This window comes from Pipra filicauda, unplaced genomic scaffold (genome assembly GCF_003945595.2).
Source record: "Pipra filicauda isolate LSUMZ 115617 unplaced genomic scaffold, ASM394559v2 scaffold561_size491250_pilon, whole genome shotgun sequence".
Classification (NCBI taxonomy): domain Eukaryota; kingdom Metazoa; phylum Chordata; class Aves; order Passeriformes; family Pipridae; genus Pipra; species Pipra filicauda.
The window spans coordinates 272,297-294,716 of record NW_024104711.1 but is presented as its reverse complement, the minus strand read 5'-3'; the positions used below and the strand labels follow the sequence as shown (position 1 = coordinate 294,716).

The window sequence follows — 22,420 nt, the reverse complement described above, 5'->3', positions numbered from 1 at the left end:
AGGATTAAAGTTATGAGAAATAATCACAGGACAGCATCACATTTTGACACAGTGTACTATCTGCATAGGAAATTTTAAGATGAAAAAGCAAGGTAGGAACATTCCCAGGTAAGAGAAAAGAGAATATATATATATTATTAAGACAGACACTGAAATGTTTGAACTGTTTCATAAATTTGCACTAAAGCCTCTAAATAGTCTAAACATAAGGATATAAAAATGAACAATCAGGATTCCCAGACAGTAACAGCAATGTTATCACATACCTGCAGCACAGAAAGGATAAAAGAACCTGATCTTTTAGGATGTTAGTCCAACTTAATCCAGAATTCCAAACACTGAGAACAAGCATTTGTTAACTTCATCACTCATGCTGAAATATTACACCCAGTCATTTAGAAATTATGATTTCCACTTTTAAGAAGATCACTGTCTATCGCCAAAGCACAAGATTAAAACCAAGTCCATAAGGAATAAAAATACACATTTTCTACCAATGCAAGAATGCACAGTTTTTGTTAGTAACACTTGTACAAGCACAAAACACCTGGCATCAGTTGCCTTAAGAAATGCACCAATATTAAATATGAAAAATCTGAACCTGTAGCAGCAGAAGGTTCTTGAGTTCTGACAGTAACAGAGGAACACTCAGTATCTTCTGCTTTTCCTTCCTGTAAACTGGCATCTGTACCGAGTGCTGCACTTTGCGATGTGTTTCCAGGTGATCCTTGTTCACTGAAACTTTGGTCAGGTTCAACAGGAATTTCTAACTGGGCTGGAATAAGAAAAGGATTTCCACTGAGTAAAATGCACACAAAATCATACTGCAGAACACTGGGGGGGTGTTCATCACATCACATGGAGAACGATACCCATCCACGCTCTGACTGCTCTTGCAGTCACACACAGCACAGCTCCTTGGAGCAACTCTCTACATTTACAGCTCTCAGAAACACACAGGCTAAGTAATTGTTTATAGCCCAAAATAGGACAGGTCTCCTCAAACCACTATCAGAGCTCCCCCAAAAGGGCACAAAAGGGAGTGCTCTCTCCCCTAAGTCTAAGAATAAAACATCCCATTTGATGCTTTTTTTGTTCAACAGAATTCAACTGTAAGAACTGTAAGTTCAGCATTTGGGCTGTTACTTCTTCAATCTGAAAGTGTTGAAACTTTGTAATTACCTCATTTTCACAAGTGTAACCTGCATTTCCTAAAAAAAAAAAACCAAAACAAAACAAAACCAAAAAAACCCAACTACAAAAAATCCAAACCCAAACCAACAAACAAAAACCCAAACCAAAACACCCCCCAAACAAAAACAGACAACACACACACAGAAAACCAAGCCAAACAAAAAAACCCCAAAAAAAAACCAAACACCAAAAAACAAACAAACAAAAAAAAAAAACCCCCAAAAAAAACCAAAAAAAAACCACAAAACAAAACAAAACAAAACAAAAAAAACAAACAAAAAAACCACAAAAAAAACCAAAAAAAACCACACCCCCAAAATCAAACCAAACTATTTCTTTGGAGAGTTCCACAGGTTGAAAAATATTCTTCTGCAAGGTCAGTTATCACTTATCCTCCACTGGAAAAGCTCCCGCCACCCAAGGGAAATGCCAGGGTTACTGATGGAGAGGGAATCAAAAGCAAAATGCAACCAGGACAGCAGAGAGAGAGAAACTTTCCATGAGTTTTCCCTGCACTGCTGATGCAATCAGGTTTTAATTGCAGATACAGAGCCTGCAGGTTAAGCGAGCGAAAATACAGAGCTTATAACAAGTAGATTACTACCTCACCACACAAATCCAGAGTACACCAGGAAGCCACTTACCCTTCTCAGACTCGTTTTGGTTACATACTGCATCTTTCCAAGGCTGAATTTCTGCAGAAGTTGTGACAAGATCCGTATTTAAAATCTCATGGCTAATACTGGACGAGAGTCTTGAAGATCGTCTCCTGATCTGGTCTCTCTCAGCATTATCTGAAGAGTTCTTGAATTTTTCCTGAGCTGGAACAGACATATTTAACGGTACCATGCAGTTACAGGATTACTAAATAGCCCACAAGCAAACTTAAGTTCTCCCCTCTCTGTGACAGTTTCAAAGTGTGTTTAAGGACTGAGGTTAACAGCAAAAGCTAAAAAGCCTGGATGATTAAGTCTCTGTAAAAGCTACAATTGTAACAGTTATAAATAAGAATAAAAATACAGCAAAAGCCTATCACAATGAGCTCTCAACTTTTTTCTTCTAGTAATAGAACTGAAGTACAAATACAACCAGTATCTGGTACAACACTGTTCTAAACAGCAGCTGTACCACAGACATAAGTAATAGCAGGAGTTAGATGAGAATTCAGATACACAAACAACTGTGACCCTAAGCTGAATAATGTACACACACTGAAATTTTAAGACTCTGTGGTCCTAAGGAAGGGAAAGAGCTTTCTTCAGATCTTCACCTCCTTGGTCCTGAGACTACTACAGAGAATATAATTTTCTTTCCTCATCACCATGCTCAAGCTCTTCAACCTCAACACACAACACACAAAGACAAAGCAGAAAGCTATTTGGTTGCAGTGACATGAATATCTGTGTAGCAAAGTGCCTTTGCTAAACAACGTGGTAAATCCTGCATCTATTAACCAAGGAGTTTCTACAACTTTTAAGGTTTTTATAACCTTCTATATATCGGAGGCAATATAATCACTGCCTCCCCTACATCTGTGAACTTCTTTATCAAGGCTCACAGCCGATGCCTCCTTTATCCAAACCCAACTTCCAAGATTTAGGAGGGAATTCCAGAATGATGATGCCACATATGAATGGCCAATATAAGAAAAACAGGTGTTGAATTTCAGTCAATGCATCTATCAGAGTTCAAGGTTAATATTACACACTTTTCCCCCTCCCCCATCCCTTAAGCTTGAAGACCTTTATATACATAAATAGTGTGAGAATTGAGTACCAGAAAACACTCACACAGGTTTTTTTCAATCCTGGGACGCTTTGCTGGAACATCACCTCCTTTAGGTATTTTCCGACGTCTTAACTCCAAAGTTATGGGCTGCAGTGTCTGGGAACTTGGCTCTGTTTAGATAGAGAAGAAAAATTGACTGAAGCTTTGATATGAATTGATATGAAGCTTCAAAACATTAACACAAATTCCAAAGCCTTACAACCTAAAATACTGGACCTCCACAAATACAGCTTCACCTCGTTTTCTGCCCACACAATAGCATTTAGTCCTACTGCAGGTATATAATACATAATACAGGCTTTATAATACATGAAAGTTACCTGCCTAAATGTAATCTCTGATGAAGCCACTGAGGCTCCAAACCTGACAAGTATGCTCTCAGCTATCCTGAACAAAGAGAAGCTTAAATTTTTTTAAAAGTTTCTAGAGATATAGGCTGTGAAAGAGCAAGACACTTCTTATTCCTGTAGGTAAGTTTAGAAATGTTCTGACATATGGCCTAAACATTTAACCTTGGCTACATACCTGTTGGAGGTGTTATTGGTGGTCTGCCACGCTTTCGTTTAGTTTCTTTTGTGTTCTCCTGTGGACTCTTTACATTGTCATTCTCAGGCTTCTTCTCAATTTGTGTATCTACTGAATATTCCATATCATTCTCTGATATATTCTCTTTATCTTCTTTTCCATTCTTAGATATATTCTTTTCTGAGACCTTGCCTTTTTCCGAGATGACTATAAATTTTCCCTCTTTATCAGGTTGCTTAACTCGTTTCTCAGTCTTTAATGTCTTTTCATCTTCGTCTTTCTTTGCGTTACCTGCTGCTTTCCTCTGCTCTTTAAATTTCTCCCGGTTTTCAGGAGATGACGGAATTTCATTACCTCTTTCCTTAGGCTTAGCATCACCCACAATATTCTAGACAAAGAGAATGACATAAGAAAATCAACTTATTGCAGTCTGAAGTCACCCCTCGCCTTTGTATTGAGCAATCCTGCATCCCTGTCCCGTTTTTCAAAGGATAAAAGTACATGTTCTACTGCAATCCCCAGTTACAACTCAGCCACGTGAGCTGGTGAAATGCCAACAGGACAAAGCAAGAGCACAGTGCAACACATCCCTTCTGCACAATTCAGGGGCAGAAGAGACTTGCTGTTCCTTTGTTCTCAGGTGCAGGTTGAGTCCCTACCAGCTTGTGCAGTACTGTTTGAAGTCTACTTGGGACACTGCAGAAGGAGTGGGGAGTCTGGAGCACAGAAAAGGGCAAACAGCTCAATCACTTGGATGTCCAAACTGCTTTCCTTTCACAGAAGAGTCTCACTCAAAACAGACCTGCAGTTAGCTTGCTAAAAAACTGTTGCTAAAATTGCTAGGCAGAGTCATGTAAAGCAACTGCAATCACCAAAGTCATCAGGAACCATGTGATGTTAGAATTCACACATTTAAACTTAAACCCAAAATTTGGAATTTTTTTGTGATCTGTGTTCATCATGAGAGGACATGAAAATCCTTAAGAGTCCCTGGCCAGCCACGCTACTGATGCAACATTCAACTGCCACCTCATTTCCTCAGAGCTCTTATCAGATAACACTGGACCAGGAAGAACACCCTGTACCAACACCTCCTTCATGTCCTTCCCTTTTGTGATGAGGCTTCCTATTAACATCACTGGGAATGGGGGAGGATGATATACACTGATTTTGTTTTTTTCCCCTTCCTTCCGGCTGTCTCAGATGAACATAAACCTTCTAGCTTTGCACCTGGATTAATAATTTCTATTTGGTCATGTGCCAACACTGCCTTTAGTTCAACCACCTTCTCTCTTCCTGTTGCCTAATAACTTGAAGCATTAAGGAGCAACCATGCTCCTTTCCAGACACAGTTCTGCAGGGCACAAGAAGCTTCAGCTTGGAACCGAGATCAGGGGATAGTAAAGGCTAAATACCTCAACACTTCTTTGGGGAAAGAAAGCGAGACAGCTGATTTGAGCTATAAAAAATTCAGAGAATACACTTAAAACTCACGATCTCCTTGTACTGCAACTACATCTTGCTTCTTCCCACCCCAATCTTCCTGTCTATACGTGGCTTACATGAAGTTATACCTTTAGAGGTATTTTCAGACCACAGCCCTAAGAAATAACATTGATGCAATAAAATGGTGAACATGCAATCTGCTTCACCCTCTATATTATTTCAACCATACTTGGGACAGACTTGATTAAAAACAAAAATAAATTACTGTTCAAAAGTGTGAAATCAAACTGCCATGTATTTCATGAAAACAACTAGGCAAATGGGAAGAAAGCCTTTCACCTTTTTTAGATGTCTGAGCATCCCCTTTACCAGACATCACAATAATCTGTCTTCTGTAAACTCTTTAAGTGCCACAGCTATGGGAGAAGCTTCATTATTAAAAAAAAACAACCAACCAAAACCAACTCAAAAAACAACCCTCAGGCACTATGTTTCAGCACTTGTGCTGCTCACAGAACCAGCTGATTTGAATCAAGTCTGTGCTACTGGAACTCTCATAAGCCATCTTAGTCAAAATATTCTCAGGAAACTGAATCATGAATACAGTATGTCTGAATCACCTCCTGATGTCACTGATCTCTCAAAAGCTGCATGTCTTTGCAAAGGCACATTCCCACTGTTTCAGGTCATTAGCATTTTACTATCGCTGCTCAGTATAGCCTGTTACACCCTCTACACTCTCATTAAAGAAATTCTGATCAGCTTACGTTGCTCCCTTCAGGAATCAGGTGGGTTTGGAGCCTCTTTTCTCCCTTAACAACTACTAAGATATGAGCCATGTGTGCCTTCGTGGCTCCAGCCTCTCCTCCTGAAGAACAGAGCGAGACACCTTCCCCTCCATGTCCAACACGCTGCTGTACCTGAATCTACACTCACCTAACTCACACTTGGATCCAAATCCTGAGCTCTCCAGCAGCTCAAGGATTTTTTTTTAAACTTTACTCCTGGTTGTGTAAACAGAGCTCACTAGGAAACTCTCACTTTATACTGCTTTATGCTAAAGGACAGAAAAAATGTTCTAGCATAACTTAAAGAGATTCTCTTAGACTGAGAAATCGGGTCAATGGTTAAAAGGAGAAAAAAACCCAACCCTTCAGCTCCTTTCAAAAACTTTCCAGAGCTATGCAGAAACATGAAACTCCCCGAAGGAGACACAAAATATTTTGGCTTTCTTATGCAGAATCTTTCTTCAGATTGTTCAACTTCATCTATTCAATGCTAAATATGGTGGAAACATTTCTCATGGCAATGAAGATTGTGCAGGTAGTTCCCTTGTGAGTATTAGTCAACCTTCAACTAGGCACCAAAATAACCATTTAAAAGCTACTAAGGGCACTTTGTGGCAAATCTGAAATAGTTTTCCCTCTCAGCCTAGCAGATACAGAAATCTGGAGACCTCCAAGGAATGGCACACTTCCTCACAACAGTGACAGATTCAAATTGTATTGCTGATAATTCACTCCTGGAATCTGTATTTAACACTTGTGCTGGGGAGACAGAGTCGATTCCTTTGCTCAAACAAGTTTCAGAAAACTAAAAGCAGAGGGCATGACAAAAAACCACAGGTTACAGCTGATGAAAGATCTAAAACTTTTAAACCCTCCCTGTAATGAAAATTATTCTGAAACGGGTACTTAGGAAGCTTTGACCAAGTTACTCAAGACTAGAACTTGTCAGCCTTTCCTACAGAGTGCTCACACATGAAAATCAATGTACAAAGCAGTATTTCTTCCTTCTCACAAGCAGGACACATTTTTTTTTTTTTGATATAATGATTTACTACTACTTTCCATCATGAGCTGAAGGCTGAACCCACCACCGAGCAGGTGAAGGTTGGTAGAACAGTCAAACCACAGAAGTAGAACAAGGAATAGTTAAAAAAGCTTATTTTGTCAAAGTTGTGAGGTGAAAGATTAATAGCCATGTTCCTTAAAAGCCTCAGGACAATTGAGTAGTTACTTTGGGAAAGAACAGTTTCTGCCCCCTCCACAGTTTTCATCCCTTTATTTTTAAGGCATACATAAACTAATCTCAATGACTTCTTTAGTTCAAGAGGTGCACTTAAAGAACCTGAACCCAAGAGCTTTGGAAATCACACCACAAAGATTCACATAACCTCTTCGTTTTAAGACACTTCATTTCAGACATACGGTGTTTTAGCAATAAGGGTGTTTCATTCATTTCATGTTTTATAATTCATCAAATCCAGCCACCTGAACTGTTCATCTTCGAATACACTAGCAGCACAAGCACAATACCTACCTGATCTTTGGAAAAAGCTTTGACATGAATGTTCTTGACTGTCTGAACTACACCATCATAAAACTTCACAGTGTAAGTACCTAAAATTTGAAAATAAAGCATGAGTTCAAAGATCAGAAGTTAACAGAGCATTTCCTACCAGCTCCAATACTCCAGATGAATACTTAGCTCTAGACAAAAGGTGCTTTATCTATGTCATTAGAACCCTCAACAGCAGAGCTCCCATCACAGGCCAAGTAAGGGAGACTCAGCAAAGTCACCCAAAGTAACTCTGGTCAGAATAAAGGTGAATGTCTAATCTTTAGAGAGTTGCTCCTTAGATGCACTTTACTCAAAAAATTCCAAAATTTTCTTGGTGGAATATTCTGATACATAATTACACAGCCTTTTTCTCCTTGATCTTACAACACAGTCAACCTAAAGTAAGCCCAGCACTAGAAAAAGTCCTTCATGGTTCCCTTCCACATCGCCTCTGGTTTTTAAAGGGCTTTTGCAGCTCTGACACTAGTTTTATTGCAGTTACATGCATCTCTTGACAACAAACTTAAGGAATAATTTTTCTCAAATATATACTTAAAAAAATTACTGCCTGGATATCCCAGCAGAAAGGTTTTATCTCACGGACAGGATAAGAGGCTGAAAAAGTTGATGGCAGACGAATACACAACTGAAAATACAATTTCCCACAGTTGTCTTCTGTCTGCTGTACTACCTTTCCACCTAAGCAAAGAGGTCCCAACACAATTAGAAATACATTACTAACAACCATCACAAAACCAGAAACAAGTCCTTACCATCTTTGTTTACAGAAGTAACTTTGGCCGGATAGAAGCGACAGTCAGACCAGCACGCCAACACCTGGTCATTGATGTGAAACCCCTGCAAGACAGGAGTCAAAAGTGTCTTCATCTGAGAGTTACTGAAACATATAACTTCATTAAAACATTACAATTATCAGCCTTCCAATATTTAAAAGAAACCGCACATTAAACTGCTACATACTCAAATGTCCTGGAAGTTCTACTTACTGCACAACCTTCTTCCTCATGCAATCCTTCTTTTCTTAACTGTATTTTCTCTAAGGGACGCAAATAAGGACTGTCCCAGCAAAACCATTCATCATATCTATGGTTCCAGCGTTTGAAATGGATAAGTACTTTTCCCTCCTCATAATCAATTTCTTCAATGTGAGCTGGATACCTGGTCAAAGGTAGATTAAAATACTTTAATTAAGAGTAAGGTAAGCTGTGTCAGACACTTCATACAAATAGAGCTTGGTTTAGCTTCTCCAGTCTTATTATTAATTTGATGTGTCAATTGTATAAGCAATAAAGATGCTACAGAATGACTGAACAAAGCACAGAACAAACCCCAAAACTGAACAGCAAAGGCAAACGTTGGCTGCAGCAAAAGGAGACAACTAAGGAGTTCTTAGTCTGGGGTGGAAAAAGAAATGTAACTAGAGATCCAAAAGTCAGAAAAACATTCCCTACACCTAGATATTTCACATTTTACAAAACCAATAGCTTTAGCTCATTCTTATCAAGAATAACACCTGGGGGTCAATGCACTCACTTCTCCCAGATATCCATGAACAGGCATCATGAATCATCTTCCCAGTGCAACAGCAAAAGCCCAGCAGGCACGCTAAACCTAATCTAAGTTTTAAATTCTCAAAGTTAAATTTCATCTGCAAAGTCCTGGGATTTTAAATATAAATCTCTCAGAAGTAGAGAAAACTGAGACGAGTCAAATTCAAATGTTTCTGATCAGGAAGACTTTGTAAACTCTGTATTTCTTTGAATTGCATTGGTAATTTGTAACTTCAACAAGTATTTCGGAATCACAGCATATTTCACTACCCCAGCTGAAGGTAACATCCCAAGTACCAATGTTTTCCTCTCCACAATAACACCAGGAGGAAATTTCCACTTGTTGGTGTTTTCACTATTTTGAAAGAAAGGCAAGGCCTCAGTGAACTGTGAACAAAGGGCTGAAGACAAAACCCAAATCCACAAGTATTCTTTACCTGGTAAACCACACTTAAAACAAGTGGTAGAAAGAAGTGGCATCTCAAAAGGAGACTGATACTACACAATAAAGCCCAGACACTTCAGAATTAAGACTTAAATGCAACCCAGGTTACCATTTTACAACCCTACCTACACACAGGAAAAGCAAAGCTATCTACAACTGAAATCCTCCAGCAGATGTGAGACACATCCAGTCATGATTTGTTTAGAAAGAGATACAAATAAGCCACACTAGACACTTACACCGCAACCACAGACTAAGGCCCCGCTTAACACTCAGTGCCACATGCCTCAAACCATGCCATTAGTTCATCCCAGTGTATTGCCAAAACACATGCAGCAAAGGCTGTGGAGGAGAGGAAGTCCAATGGAAGATACTCATGGCAGAGACATCTCTAACTCACTACCGGGTTCCTAGAAAAGAAGCAACTTCCTTCAGGTGACAGTCAAGGTGTTTCATATTTAGGTGACCTCAAGCACTGCCCTGCACAAGTTCACGAGGGGGCAATAGTCAGAGTCACAAAGTAGTTCTACTAAACATAGGTTGTTTTTGAATATCACTAAGTACAGGTAATGACAAAAATCAGTATCCCATTCCCTACAATCTGAGTGCAGCAAAACCAGGTAGGAAATCTCAGGTCCTCTCAATAAGAGAGTAGCCATCGGGACTGCAGTGGGCCTGGGACTTGTCTAGTTCTCAAAGATGAAGAGGGAAGCTGATAGAAGTGACAGAGTACTGACTCAGTATCAAGATAACCCCTTTCATGCAAATAACTATCTCTGGTAAACACAATTCACTGTCTCCCACTGAGGAGAGACAAGCCCAAGTGACAAGAGCCAACTAAGTCCATGGTGCAAGACTGCGGTAAAAAGGAGAACCTTCTCCTCCAGAACCATCATCCCAGAACCACACACCAGTGCCATCTGCACTTATCCCACCTCACCTTCTAAAGACTCCCTGATGGGAGTCCAGACCATCAAGAAAAACATACCTGACAGTGAGACCAAACTTCAGCTTGGCTGAGTTAGTGTGGTTGAACTAGAGCTGCAAAGCCTCAACAAATCTTCTCTTTCTGAAGCAATGAACATCAACTAATGTCTGTTCAGTGCTCTCGATTGGAATAGTAACCTGCTAGAACCTGTGCTAGATCTGTCCATGAACTCTGACAGCCCCCTCCCCAATACCACCTTCCTTTCAGATGACAGCACTGGCAGCTTCAAAACAAAGCAGAAAGGTTCACAGGTTCCCAACAGCCCTGAGCACCACACACTGACAGTGCAAGTTTCCTTCTTCCCACACCTGCACCCCTTCACAGCACTGAGCAAGCACACCGTGTCAGGAGGCACAAGTGTTCCCTCATCTCTACAGAAGAGTAACAGAGCACATCCATACACATCCTCCAAAAGGCCTGTGAACATGTCAAGGGGTAGAGGTAACTTAAATTCAGGCCTGTTTATCAAAAACAACGTACTCTGGGAGGACACACAGAGTGAAAGGCCAATAGCTGAAGCCTGGCTAAGGCCTAAAAGAGAGTACAAGCCATGTGTCCAGGGCGGCCCAATACATCCTCCCCCAAATCACAAAGGAAGCATTCAGTTGACTCAATGGGTATTCAAGGCAGCTAACTGATCCTGGGTAAGAAATCCCCAACTGGTACTGATTTGAATATTTATCTAAAACACTGTGAAAAACAAGCTGAAATCAGAGACAACTTCTTGCAATTTACTGGAGGGCAAAACCAGCAGTTTTCCAGTTCAATTTGAAAGGATTGGTGAGCTCTACCTTTCAAGGCCTTAGGAACTGGCTAAACAATAAGGGAAAACCTTTAAGATGCCCAAATTGCTGGCATTAGCTTTGTAAGAACCCAAGTGACAATCAAAGAGCGTAACTCTCAAGAGATCACAGTCAACAATGACTGGCCACTTCAGACCACGGCTGTCAAAGCACAGCAAACAGTATGAAAATGCGTTTATGGCAGACACAAATGTAAAACAACCCCCTTCTGGGAAGAGGTAAATATCTGGAAATTCCCTGGACCAGTTTATCTCCATCCTTCTTTCCTACACACCAAAACAGGATTGCTATTAACTCCCACTCCCTTGGAGCTGGGAAGTGACAAGTTTAGTGCAGCCAAAGCAACACAGAGAGGAAAGGAAGAACCAGTACTGAGAAGGACAACAGCCATGGGGGTTCATCATTTCAAGTACCGAGACCAATTCCTGACAGCATGAACAATTAAACTCATGGGACTGACAATCTAAATCTTAACAGGGTACATCACACTCTCACAATACTAATCTGGTTTCAACACTCAAGAGCCCTAACCAGAATCAAAAGTCTCTTCACATCCATTTTACTCAGACAACAGACAAAAACTTGGGAGGTGTCATTAGAATAAGGTAACACAAGAGATGCCATTATTTGCCTGGTACAGGTAACCAGTGCAGTTGTCTTCTTAGTAAGAGAGGATGCAGCCAGCCAGCACTGAAGAGTTTAAATGATCCCATGTAAAAGGTCTCAGGAAATCAATTCAGCCAGGACAGCGTGTCCATGTCCATCACTACAGCAACCCCCTCTGGGATCTGTCCATGCAGGACTGTCCTACTGGAGCAGTCCCACTCCTCCACCCTCTTAACTCCAGCACTGTGTACTAGGAGACCTTTCAGCATGCACAGGGGCACCTCCATATGGCCAGAGCTCTCCTCCTTTAGCACCTCGAGGTCAACAGACACTGTCACGAGTCTTTCATGACAACTTTGATGCATCAACCCAAGCCCTAAGAACTAAGCCAAGCATCAAAAGTACTCACTGTACTCCCTGGAGTTTGAGTATAGGAGGTGACAGGCAACTGCACCAGGGAGTGAAGTGCACTTCCAATATGCTATAATTCCAAATACAGCACAGCAACCTCCAATATGAGCTCTACAGCCGCAACACTCACTTTGCACTCTGGCAAGGAGCAGACCCCGCACTGACTACTCTGCTGGCACACACGCAATCTGCTCTTCTTCAGTAGGGTTGGCATCACATCCAAACACCTCCAAGTCCTAGCAATTCAGGGCACAAGTCACTGCCACGAAAGGGAGGTACATCGGGCTCTGAAATGAAGTACTTCCCAAAGCACCACTGCCATTTGAGCAGCAGTGGTGGCCCATGAACTGATGGATGTGTTTGGTACTGAGCACAGAAATCAAAGCCCTCTGACCAAACAGGAGAATTAAACCTCCAAAGGTCTAGTACTGGGAAAAGTAAGTGTCAGCAAACAAAGTTCTGTAAGTTCTGTAACCACACCATGGGGTGGTTGTGGTCACACAGGGGCAGGTGAACACGGCAGGGGAAAGAGCAGTCTGCTGTCCTCTACAAATCCACACCAAGGAGTTGTGTCAGCCTGACACCACTGATATTTTTGCTCAGAGAAAATAAGCCCCCAGCTCTTACAAATTAGTTCAGAAACCCTGGAAACAGAAATACACACAACCCAGGTTTCAAAGCTTAGCAAGCAAATGAAAGCTTTCACAACTGGAGAGTTCACAGCTAAGCTGTAACATCAGAGCTGCAAAGCACTGTGTGTAAGACAAGCCATTTAAAATCAAATGTTTCCAAACCCCAAAGAACATGGTTTGGTTTTGGACATTCAGCATATCCAAAATTCAAATTTAGGCCAAGGGTTATGTGGAAAGTACAGCAAGTTGTTGAATTCCCCCCAAAAGTTTTCCCATGCAAGAGCTGTGTACACCCATACTCAGACAGTGGCTGTGCAAACATGTCAGAAGGATAACAGTCACGGACACGAGTTATTAGCCTTCCTCAAACACCAGCTATACCAAACTGCATCTTTAATAAGCCTACAGCAGAGACAGGCTAAGAGATCTCATTTTTGTAGGCCTGACTGCTTGTTTTTTGCTGTATAAACAAAATTCAAGAATACCAAAGATGCAGGCAAATTCAGATCAGTGCTTACCTATGCAACTCTGGGTTACACAGGTAAGCCAAATTAACATGTAAATATGATTTAGTGTTCATACTCATGTTCTTTATGGAAGGAGCTACGTTTACTCATTTTCACAACGCCAATCCCCCTGTACCTGTAAAATAGAGAAATACTCTGCATGCAACCAGAATATTTTGGAACAAATTCCCTATGTCTAAGGCAGTGCTCCATCCTTCTGAGATGTCCACATGGTTTTCAACACTGGCTTTGCACACTTAGCCTATTGGCAGGTCCCAGAGCCTTAAGTACAGTCATGTCTCACACAGACTCCTCAATAAAGGTCAACTATAACTGATTTCTGGGAAGACAAGTTATCTACAGGAGCTAAAGCCAAATTATTTCTTGTAGGAGGTCTTTTGACTCTAACAATTTTCATTGCATGCCTCATTCACTGAGAATTATTAAATGACAAGTTTTGAGCTGACTACCAGAAATGGACAGTTACAAAGTTCAAAGTCAGCCCAAGTAGCTTTTAGGCCCTTTTCCATCTTCCTAACTGTGGTGGTTAGTCAAGGTTTTTCTCACAGATGAGGGTTGCAAGACAGGCTCCAGAGCAGACTTTGTTAGAGTAGAATATGTTTCCCCACCACCCACCCTCACAGGAGCACAGGTCACTACATTCAATCAGACTTTAAAGCCTATGAATTCACAACAGCACTGGGAAAGGAAGCAGTGAGGAACTGCCTTGGGTATTTTTTACTGCAAAGAACTTATTCTTCTATAACATCTGCTCTGCAGTCTGTGTACAGCACAGAACTTGAAGGGTGAATTCAGGAGAAGGAGAGTGTGAAGTCCAACTAGATTTTGGAGCAGCCCTACTCCCAGACACAGCACCAGACACTTCTCAAGGGCCAGCACAACACAGCAACATCTATCGCCCATTTCAACCACTGGTATACAAACTTTTATAAATTAACTACTTTCCTACAAACCAATGACTAGGACTCTAATATTTTACCAATACAAAATGTTTAAGATATTAAAGACTTAAAGTTAATATAATATGAATGGTTTTAAAAAAATACCAGTTTTTTAATCTGTCACGGGCTTCCAACTGGGCTCCCACCTCAAAGTTGATCCCTCTTCTATTCGGAGGATGTTTTGTCATTTTGTAATATCAACACTGCTGATTTTATTCCCCTGAAAAATGCAATTAAATATCAATCACTAATCAAGACATATACAAAATAAGCTTATGCACTATAATCCCCAGAAGCTAGATGTTAAGGGACTGCTGTAATTTTGGTTTGCAGAAAGTAATGGGGGCAATTATCTCTTAAACAAGGGTTTCCAAGTGACAGTGTGCAGAATCATTCCAAAAATGTGTTCAAAATGGCAGCTACTGGACCATGAAAGAGTGGAGCTCAACCTCTGTCCATCAGTCCAAGTTCCAGGTCAATTAAGAACCATGCAACCCAATGTTTATTCATAACTGAGAAGTTTTGCAATATTCTCTCCCCCCTCCCGGTTTTGATGAAAACAAGGAATCCAGTAAACAGGAAGTGGGCAAAAACAAACACAATGACAATCTTTCAACAGCTACCACAACAGTGAAACACTCCAGAACACTGGGTCACTTCATCACTACAAGTGCAATAGAGTTCAAAGACATCAGAAATACGTCATTTCTTTAACCAATTTTAGAAGACTGTCTATGCTGCTTCCATATTTGCATTGCTTTCATCCGACTCCTCCACCATTTTAACCAGAAAATATAAATAGTCTTCATTAAGATGTTTCCAACAGTTAATATAAAAGTTTAAGAAATCTTGCCAAAGTAATTTCTTTCAAAGTACATTTAGTGGAAAGCCTCCTCAGGTGTTATTTTTCCTGAATTTTTGTCAGTCATTCCCCACAATTATAAGATACAAATCATCATCCATTCCTGCAGTCTTCAAGCTCACAAGATTCAAAAAATCACAAGTAAGTTTTATTCAGTAGCATCATCCTTACAGTAAGGCTGTATCTTCAAGATTCCATTAAAGATGGACAAAACGGATGCAAGTTAAAATAAGAAACCATCCGGTCTTACACTACAAGAACAAGGAACATGCACACAAATAAGCAGCAGCATTCTGGCTCACACAGGGCATAAACAGCAATGGTCTCAACTGAGCTGCATCTATGAAAGGACTGACATTGTGAAGAACTACTCTAAGTTCAAGTGTGGTTCAGAAACCAAAGATATTTAGGAAGGTCATAAAGTTTCTATGGTAGGGAAAAGCTACTCCTTCACCACACTTTGTAAGCCAGGCCATTTGCCAAGGCCTGGCCACAGAGGCAGCCCAACCACCTCCATACAACCACCACCCTGCAAAGAAACCTCTCCACCAAAAGCTCCTCTGTTGCCTTCCTCTAAAGCACTGCTTTTAGACTGATCCTCACCTCTGTTAAAGCAGCCTGCAAGGGGATGGGAAAAAAATGCTATTGCCTGTAAGCTTAATTCACACCAAAAGACAAAACGTTCTAGCCACCTAGGAACTGAAAGTTACTTTTCTGGAGCATCTGATAACAGACTGAGTTCACACAGCATGGATCTGAATCAGCCCAGTCTTCTATAGGTTGGAGTGGGAGTCCGTAACTTTTATTTGGGAAAGGTAATCAAGAAAAAGTTAGGATGGTTGGGATTTTACAGTTTATTTTGCATTAGAATGTAATAATTAAAACAAAAAGGAAATCTAAGCAGCATGTGCAAAGCTACATTTTATTTTTAAGTGTTTTATCCACCCACAACTCAAACATCCACTATTTTTTCTGCAGATTTACATCATAAAAATACCCCTTTCTTAGGCTAGCGATGGAACTTTGTGCCTCCAAACGTGGAGCAGACACATTTTGCTTAACACTTGTGGAAGAAGTGACATCTGCAAGATGATTCTTTCCTATACTTTTCTTTTAACTAAGGAGGGACATGGCAAGCCAACGTACTCCCAGAAGCAATGGCAGTGGTCCCCTTTGGTAAGAGCTGCCACCTGGACACAGGGGACTCAGCTCAGCTCACCTACATGGAGCTGGAGAGGAGCACACACCTCTCCTGACTTCAGAAACAGGATCTTACACAATAGGGCCTATATAAACACATCAAGTTTGGTGAGGAAGGTCTTACTATAGTTTCAGTCAAATATTTTAAAAAATACAAGTATCACAATTAAAAGAAAATCTGATAAAACAGCCAATGCCATTTAATCATATTTACAGAAGCTACAGATTCCATGAAAAAAATCTTAACACAGCTAGGAGTCAGCTAACATTGACCAGCATTAGCCACAGCACACACATACTGCACTTCACCAACCTGGACAAGCTTGTTACATGGCAGCTGACCACAAAGCTGAAAGAGAGGAAAAACCTCTACGGTCAAAAATCTCATATGACTACCCCCTCCTCCAAAGTCTTCTTTCCTCTCCCCTCCCAAGTTAGGAAACTTGGGCTGCTTTGGGTTCTCTCTCACATCCTACCACTGGTGTGCACTACGACCCAGCAGTCCTCGTGACGAGCGTGCCATGAAAGCAGGCTGGCTTTTCCACTGGCAGCCCGTGTCAGGAACAGCTTCCTCAACCAGACACATACTTGGTAGAACATCACATGAGAGAAATTACTCATTGGAGGATGTGAACCATTTCACCCTGAAACACATGGCCTTAGGGCAAGACTGAAAGCAGGAGATCCGACCTTCCCTGGGAGCCATCCCATGGCTCTGCACAAACCAGAGCAAGAGGCAACACCAACCGGCACCTCAGCAGCACGACCCCGACCACGTGCAGAACCTCACTGCTCAGGGAGCCAGCACTGAACACAGGGACTTGCCTCTACTTGGAGATGTTATGTTTCAGCCTCTGTCCTCTCCTGCAAGGCCTACTTAAAAACCTGAAACCATGTTAAAAGAGGTTAACAACAACCCCACACAGATCAGACACAGCCATAGCTACAACTTGGAAATAAGAACACTTCACCAAAACATCTCTTCTAAAATTTTCTTCATCAGAAAATCAATTTGTACTGACTTGGTACCTAAAATGGGACACAAGCAGGCTCTCCGCTCTGGTAACTCTGAGAATACATTTTTCTTGTGTACTCAAGACCATGATTAAAACAAGGGGTAGTCACTCAGCCTACCCTGAGAACTGTATGGCTTTTCTCCAAAACTTATTTCACTATAAAGATTAGATCTGTTTCAGGAAAAAACACTTGAGGGTTTAGACAAGTCACTACATCCAACACAAATGTTTCTAAATCTACAAGGGTAAGTCTTTTCTTCCCCATCAAAAAGTCACCATGAGGGAATTTAACTTCTGAAGGCTAGTCAAGTATTCAGATACTTCGAGGTACCAGTCAGACAGCATGTTTATCTCAGGGCAATGCAGAAGAGAATACGCTTACATTAATATTGATCCCTTCGGGGGTCACAATTTTTGACTTCTAAAACAAGCTTTCTGCTCTGCTAACAGTGCAGGTCCCGCACACCTGTAGCTGTTCTTACTCTCTCCAGCTTCAGGCTGTCAGTGCCAAGCCCCAAACCTGACAAATCACCAAATTCCAATAGAAGAGGGTTCCTCTGGAAACTGAAGAAATGTTTCGTATTATCATATAGAGCAAACCCAGGCAGTTATGGCAAACTCTCACTAATAACAGCCTTTACTGTTTTCTCTCTGGAAACTGCAGAATCACTGCAGCCTTTTCCAAACCACACCTACCTTGGCAAAGACTGTTTTCCAAATGCCTGCTGAGTGATTAAAACATTCCTTACGTAGTATCACACCAAAAGCCCTGCCTTGAAATCAGTCCCACTTTCAAATTTTGTATGGTCTCAATCCAACGCTTCATAAGCAGCTCAGAAGAAATGCAGTTCCCTCCCCCAGTTCAGCCTCTTATCGCCTTCATTCTTTTGTGCATCCACATCAAACCCAGGGATTTCCCTCCCTCTGTCATAAGGATACAATAGAGAGAAAAAAAGAGGAACTCCATGAAAAAACAAACATAGTTCTCAAACTTGATAAAGGAGAACAGTAAACTTTGACAGTTTGCATAAATATAGAACTACTTTGCATCGAAATTTTCAGTCTTATTCTGGATGGTAAGCTCCAGTTCCTATGAGGCACTCAGCACCTCAGTGGTGATTCAGCAGGACTACCTGGTAGGACAGTAATGAAAAGCAGTAGCAAAACCAGGGAGTAAAAGCAACTAGCCAGAGATTGTCCTGTGTTCCCTGGAGATGCAGCACACGTGGAACTGCCCTGGGTACTGCAGGCAGCACTGCCCTTCCTACACAAGCAACACAAGCTTGTTTTGATTCCTTCTAGGACAAAACACATTCGCAGTTGATTCCCACAAAGCCTAAGTTGACTCTGCCATCCATTACCCAGTGTTCCAAATCTGCTGGCATACCCACATGCCCCGTATGAAACTGCCTAGGACTAAGTCCATTCACATTTTGCACATCAGAGCTTTTTTTGCTCTGCAATAGTCAGTTTTGACCTTTTACTCATATCATCTGCACACATGACACCAGTCTCACACCTCCATCAGTGGTAAAACAAAGCCTTACCCCTACAATATGCCCACCCCCCGGGGGAATGGACTCCAGAGCAGTGCATGGTCTGCACTGCAGTCAGAACACCCTGCAGGTGGATGGCCACAGCCGTGCTGTGCTGAACCCACACACCTACAGGAGAAAAGCCATGATGTCAGACTGCAAAACAGGATCTACAGACACCATTTATATTATACAATCCTCATGGCATCTTAGGAAGACTAAGTGCAAGTCTCACAAACACTTAAACACCACAAATGGTATTGGCACTGACTTGGGAAGCTGATTGCAACAGCCTTTATTGCCTGCAGACAAAACAACCTCTGCTTACCAGGTTTCGACTACTGCAGCACTGCTACCATGAAGTATGCCTCACTGTATTTGACCCTACACACAAAAACAGGTATTAAACCTGTTAAAAGCATTACCCCAAGAACAGCTTGGGGTAGCTATCCATTCAAGGATGTCTCTGTTCCTGCCCATTCTGTTTGGGTACCATTTCACAGCCAGGTGACTGTTTCAGGACGTCAGATGATGTCCTTCACACTGTTTCAAACCACAATGCCTCAGATCTCTAGTCAAGTTTTTGGTTTTGGGGTTGGTTTTTTGTTGGGTTTTTTTTGTTTGTTTGTTTGTTTTTTAATGCAAGGGGAGAAGAAATAAGAAAGATTCAAACTGGGCAGGAAGACCTTCTGACACTGGAACAAATTCCAAGGAATCACTTCCCTTTTCCTATTCAAAAGACACATTTCAAACACGACGCTGGAGTATATGCAGTTCTTATTTGCACAATGTAAGATCCTCAACTAGATCTTCACCAGCACTCATTTCTTGCTTTAAAAGATTCCCAGATTCAATTTACAACTACACAGGCAAACTCTGAGCCACTCAACACTGACACTGGCTCCTGAACTGACACTTAGTATTTCCACAATAAGAATGCTGTACAACACTGAAACATTCCCTGAAAGCGTAAAACAGACTGGATTTCAGAGTCCTACTTTTCCTCTAGTTTATACATGCAGGTTAACAGAACTGACACCAGTAAAAATCTACATTTGCTCTCCTCCTCAGGCAGAAACCAAGACTGTCTCAAAGTGTTCAGTGACAAAACTGAAAAGGTGTTACATGACTGACCCTCCCCAGAGCAAGATCTCACACTCTCCCTACAGAGAATGTAATTTTCATGCCCTCAGCAACATTTCATGTAACTGTGCTCAGTTCAAATTGGTTGTGAAAACTGCAACAGACCAAAATGGAAGCAGAAATTATGAATATGAGCAATTTAGCAGAACAGAAAAAAAATATTTCCTATAATAAAATCGATTTGAATTACCAAGTGCAATTAAAGAAATAAATACTAATTACTGAAAACAATTCTTTTCAGTCATTTGATCATGTCCTATTTAGTTGTCCTGGTTTCCCCTTTTTTTCCCTGTAACACACTAAAGGTAAAAGACAAACATTCCTAAACACCAAACAAGCAAAAACATTTTGGAAAAAGGTTTGAGTCACATGAAATAAAGCAAGTTTTTCCTTAAATAAAGCAACACTAATGGAAACCTACTTTAAAGAGACTCCCATTTTTCCTCCAACCGAATATGCGCAGTCTTTAAGACTGTAAGAATTTAATGTAGATAAATATTACCCACAGCACCTCTGCAAGAATTACGAAAGACCTCAGTGTTAAAGCAAAACTTCAAAGGCTTAAAGAAAAGCTACAATTAACAAAACCAAGGATCTATGCTTATACTCACCTAGAAGAAACTTGTTTATGTGGCCACAAACATTCCAAACACTGATGTACAACTAAAGGGAAGGAAAAATAAGTCATGTGATTTCTGAGACTAAAAGTAGTTCATAGTTAAGAAAAATATTTTCTCTATAGTCAACAATATCCCAATAACAGAATAACACCTCTAAAACATGAATTTAATGTGGAAGTATTTCATTACAGGTCAGGAGGCTGCTGTGATCCAGATTAGAGAGAAACTCAAGAGACCCTTACAGACACACAGATACTCCCTGTGCACACCCACATCAAATTTCTCCATCATTTATTTACCCTTTTTCAAATAAAAGTCATCAGTAACTTTACCATTACTCCTACTCTGGTGCACCAGGTACTGCAGTAGTAACTAACTACCCATTAACTAAGCAGTCCTCTCCTGGTAACAAAGACAACCTCAGCTGGATAAACTACATTCATCCTGTGGCAGAAGGAGCCGTGTTTTGCTCATACAAGAAACAAACCAAAAGTTTCTCCAGAACAGTTTCTTCATCCATAAATCCAATTCCTGTCAATACACACAGGCTTCCTCACACCGCAGGAGTGGCACAAACAGCCACCTGAATTGTTCCCAGAAGCCCAATTTAGGCTGCAGATTGGGCACTCCAATGCCATTTCTCCTGGTTTCTACCTAACTGAAGTTGTAGAGAACCTGTCATGGTTTAGGAATGATATTGTCCAAGTTAGTGTTCCCACTGAAACCACTCCAAACCATGTGGCACTCACTCATTCACCCCTCCTGCTCCCCATCCCCTGCAGCGGCTGGACAGAGTCAGAGGCACAAAAGGTTAAGACCACAGGTTGAGGTAAGAACAATTTACTGGAAACAGCAATGAAATAAGAAAACAAACAGTAACAGCAACAATATTCATAACACAAGTGTACACGAGAGGTGAGCAATTCACATGTGAATGTTCCCTTCCCAGCCATGCCAACCCAGAAAAATAACAGCAGGTGGTACAGATACACCTCCAGGTCCTGGCCATGCCACTTCCTGGCTACTGCAGAAATTAACCCTGTCCTGGCCAGAACCAGGACATTATCCATCCCTTATTCTATACCATCTACATCATGCACAAATCCTACACCTTCTAAATATATATATATACATACACATACAAGCATGGGCAGCATTTCCACAGTCAATGGCAGTCCCTCCAAGATGTCTGTTGAGTTCGTTCAGCCCACAATGGTGAGGTCTACACCTCCTAGATGTCTTCCAGGGCAGGAGGGCTGGGGTGCTGTTGGCTGGGTCAGGCTGCAGTAGGAGCTCACAGCTGATGTACCTGGAGCAGTCCATCCTCATTGTCCATGGGAGTTATGGCACACAGTGGCAGTGCCATTCAGCAACCAAGGGGACTTTCCCTCTGAACACCCAGCCCAGCACTGGCCCTCAGGATGCCAGAAGGAGCTGTGCTTCAGTGCCAATCACTTGGGAAACAGCAAAATCCCCTTCAGAAGCTGCCAGGATCTCTTTTTCAGTTGGGGTGTAGCAGGCCTCAGATCACTTGTATCTCTGACTCCAGAACCCCGAGGGTCATCCTTGAGTGTCCTCAGGTACTTTTTGTCAGACACTCCAGGAAAGACCATCCTTCCCAGTTGCAGTGTAGAGCACATTTTTCATATCTTGCCCTGTCCTGACTGACCCAAGGGCTACTGCATGAGCAACCTCCTGTTTAATTTGTTCAAAAGCTTGCTGTTGTTCGGGACCCCATCTAAAATCCTTCTTCTTCTAGGTCACTAGATAGAGAGGGCTGACAATCTGACTGTAATCTGGAATATGCATCCTCCAAAAACCCAC

The 22,420-nt window shown here is 41.4% G+C and overlaps 1 protein-coding gene across 4 annotated transcripts in view; it reads right to left on the bottom strand.

Annotated features, from left to right (window-relative positions):
• The window catches only part of PHF20 (PHD finger protein 20), a 67,866-nt gene that overhangs the window by 38,575 nt on the left and 6,871 nt on the right, over positions 1–22,420 (bottom strand). For all 4 annotated transcript variants that reach the window (XM_027740375.2, XM_039387429.1, XM_039387430.1 and 1 more), the window contains exons 4-12: positions 20,588–20,639; positions 14,326–14,440; positions 8,304–8,475; positions 8,070–8,154; positions 7,276–7,355; positions 3,508–3,895; positions 2,985–3,092; positions 1,839–2,015; positions 602–775 (exon numbers count right to left, since the gene is read on the bottom strand). In XM_027740375.2, the coding sequence (XP_027596176.1) occupies positions 602–775; positions 1,839–2,015; positions 2,985–3,092; positions 3,508–3,895; positions 7,276–7,355; positions 8,070–8,154; positions 8,304–8,475; positions 14,326–14,408 (1,267 nt within the window). In that variant the 5' untranslated portion in view covers positions 14,409–14,440; positions 20,588–20,639. The remainder of the gene's footprint in view (positions 1–601; positions 776–1,838; positions 2,016–2,984; positions 3,093–3,507; positions 3,896–7,275; positions 7,356–8,069; positions 8,155–8,303; positions 8,476–14,325; positions 14,441–20,587; positions 20,640–22,420) is intronic.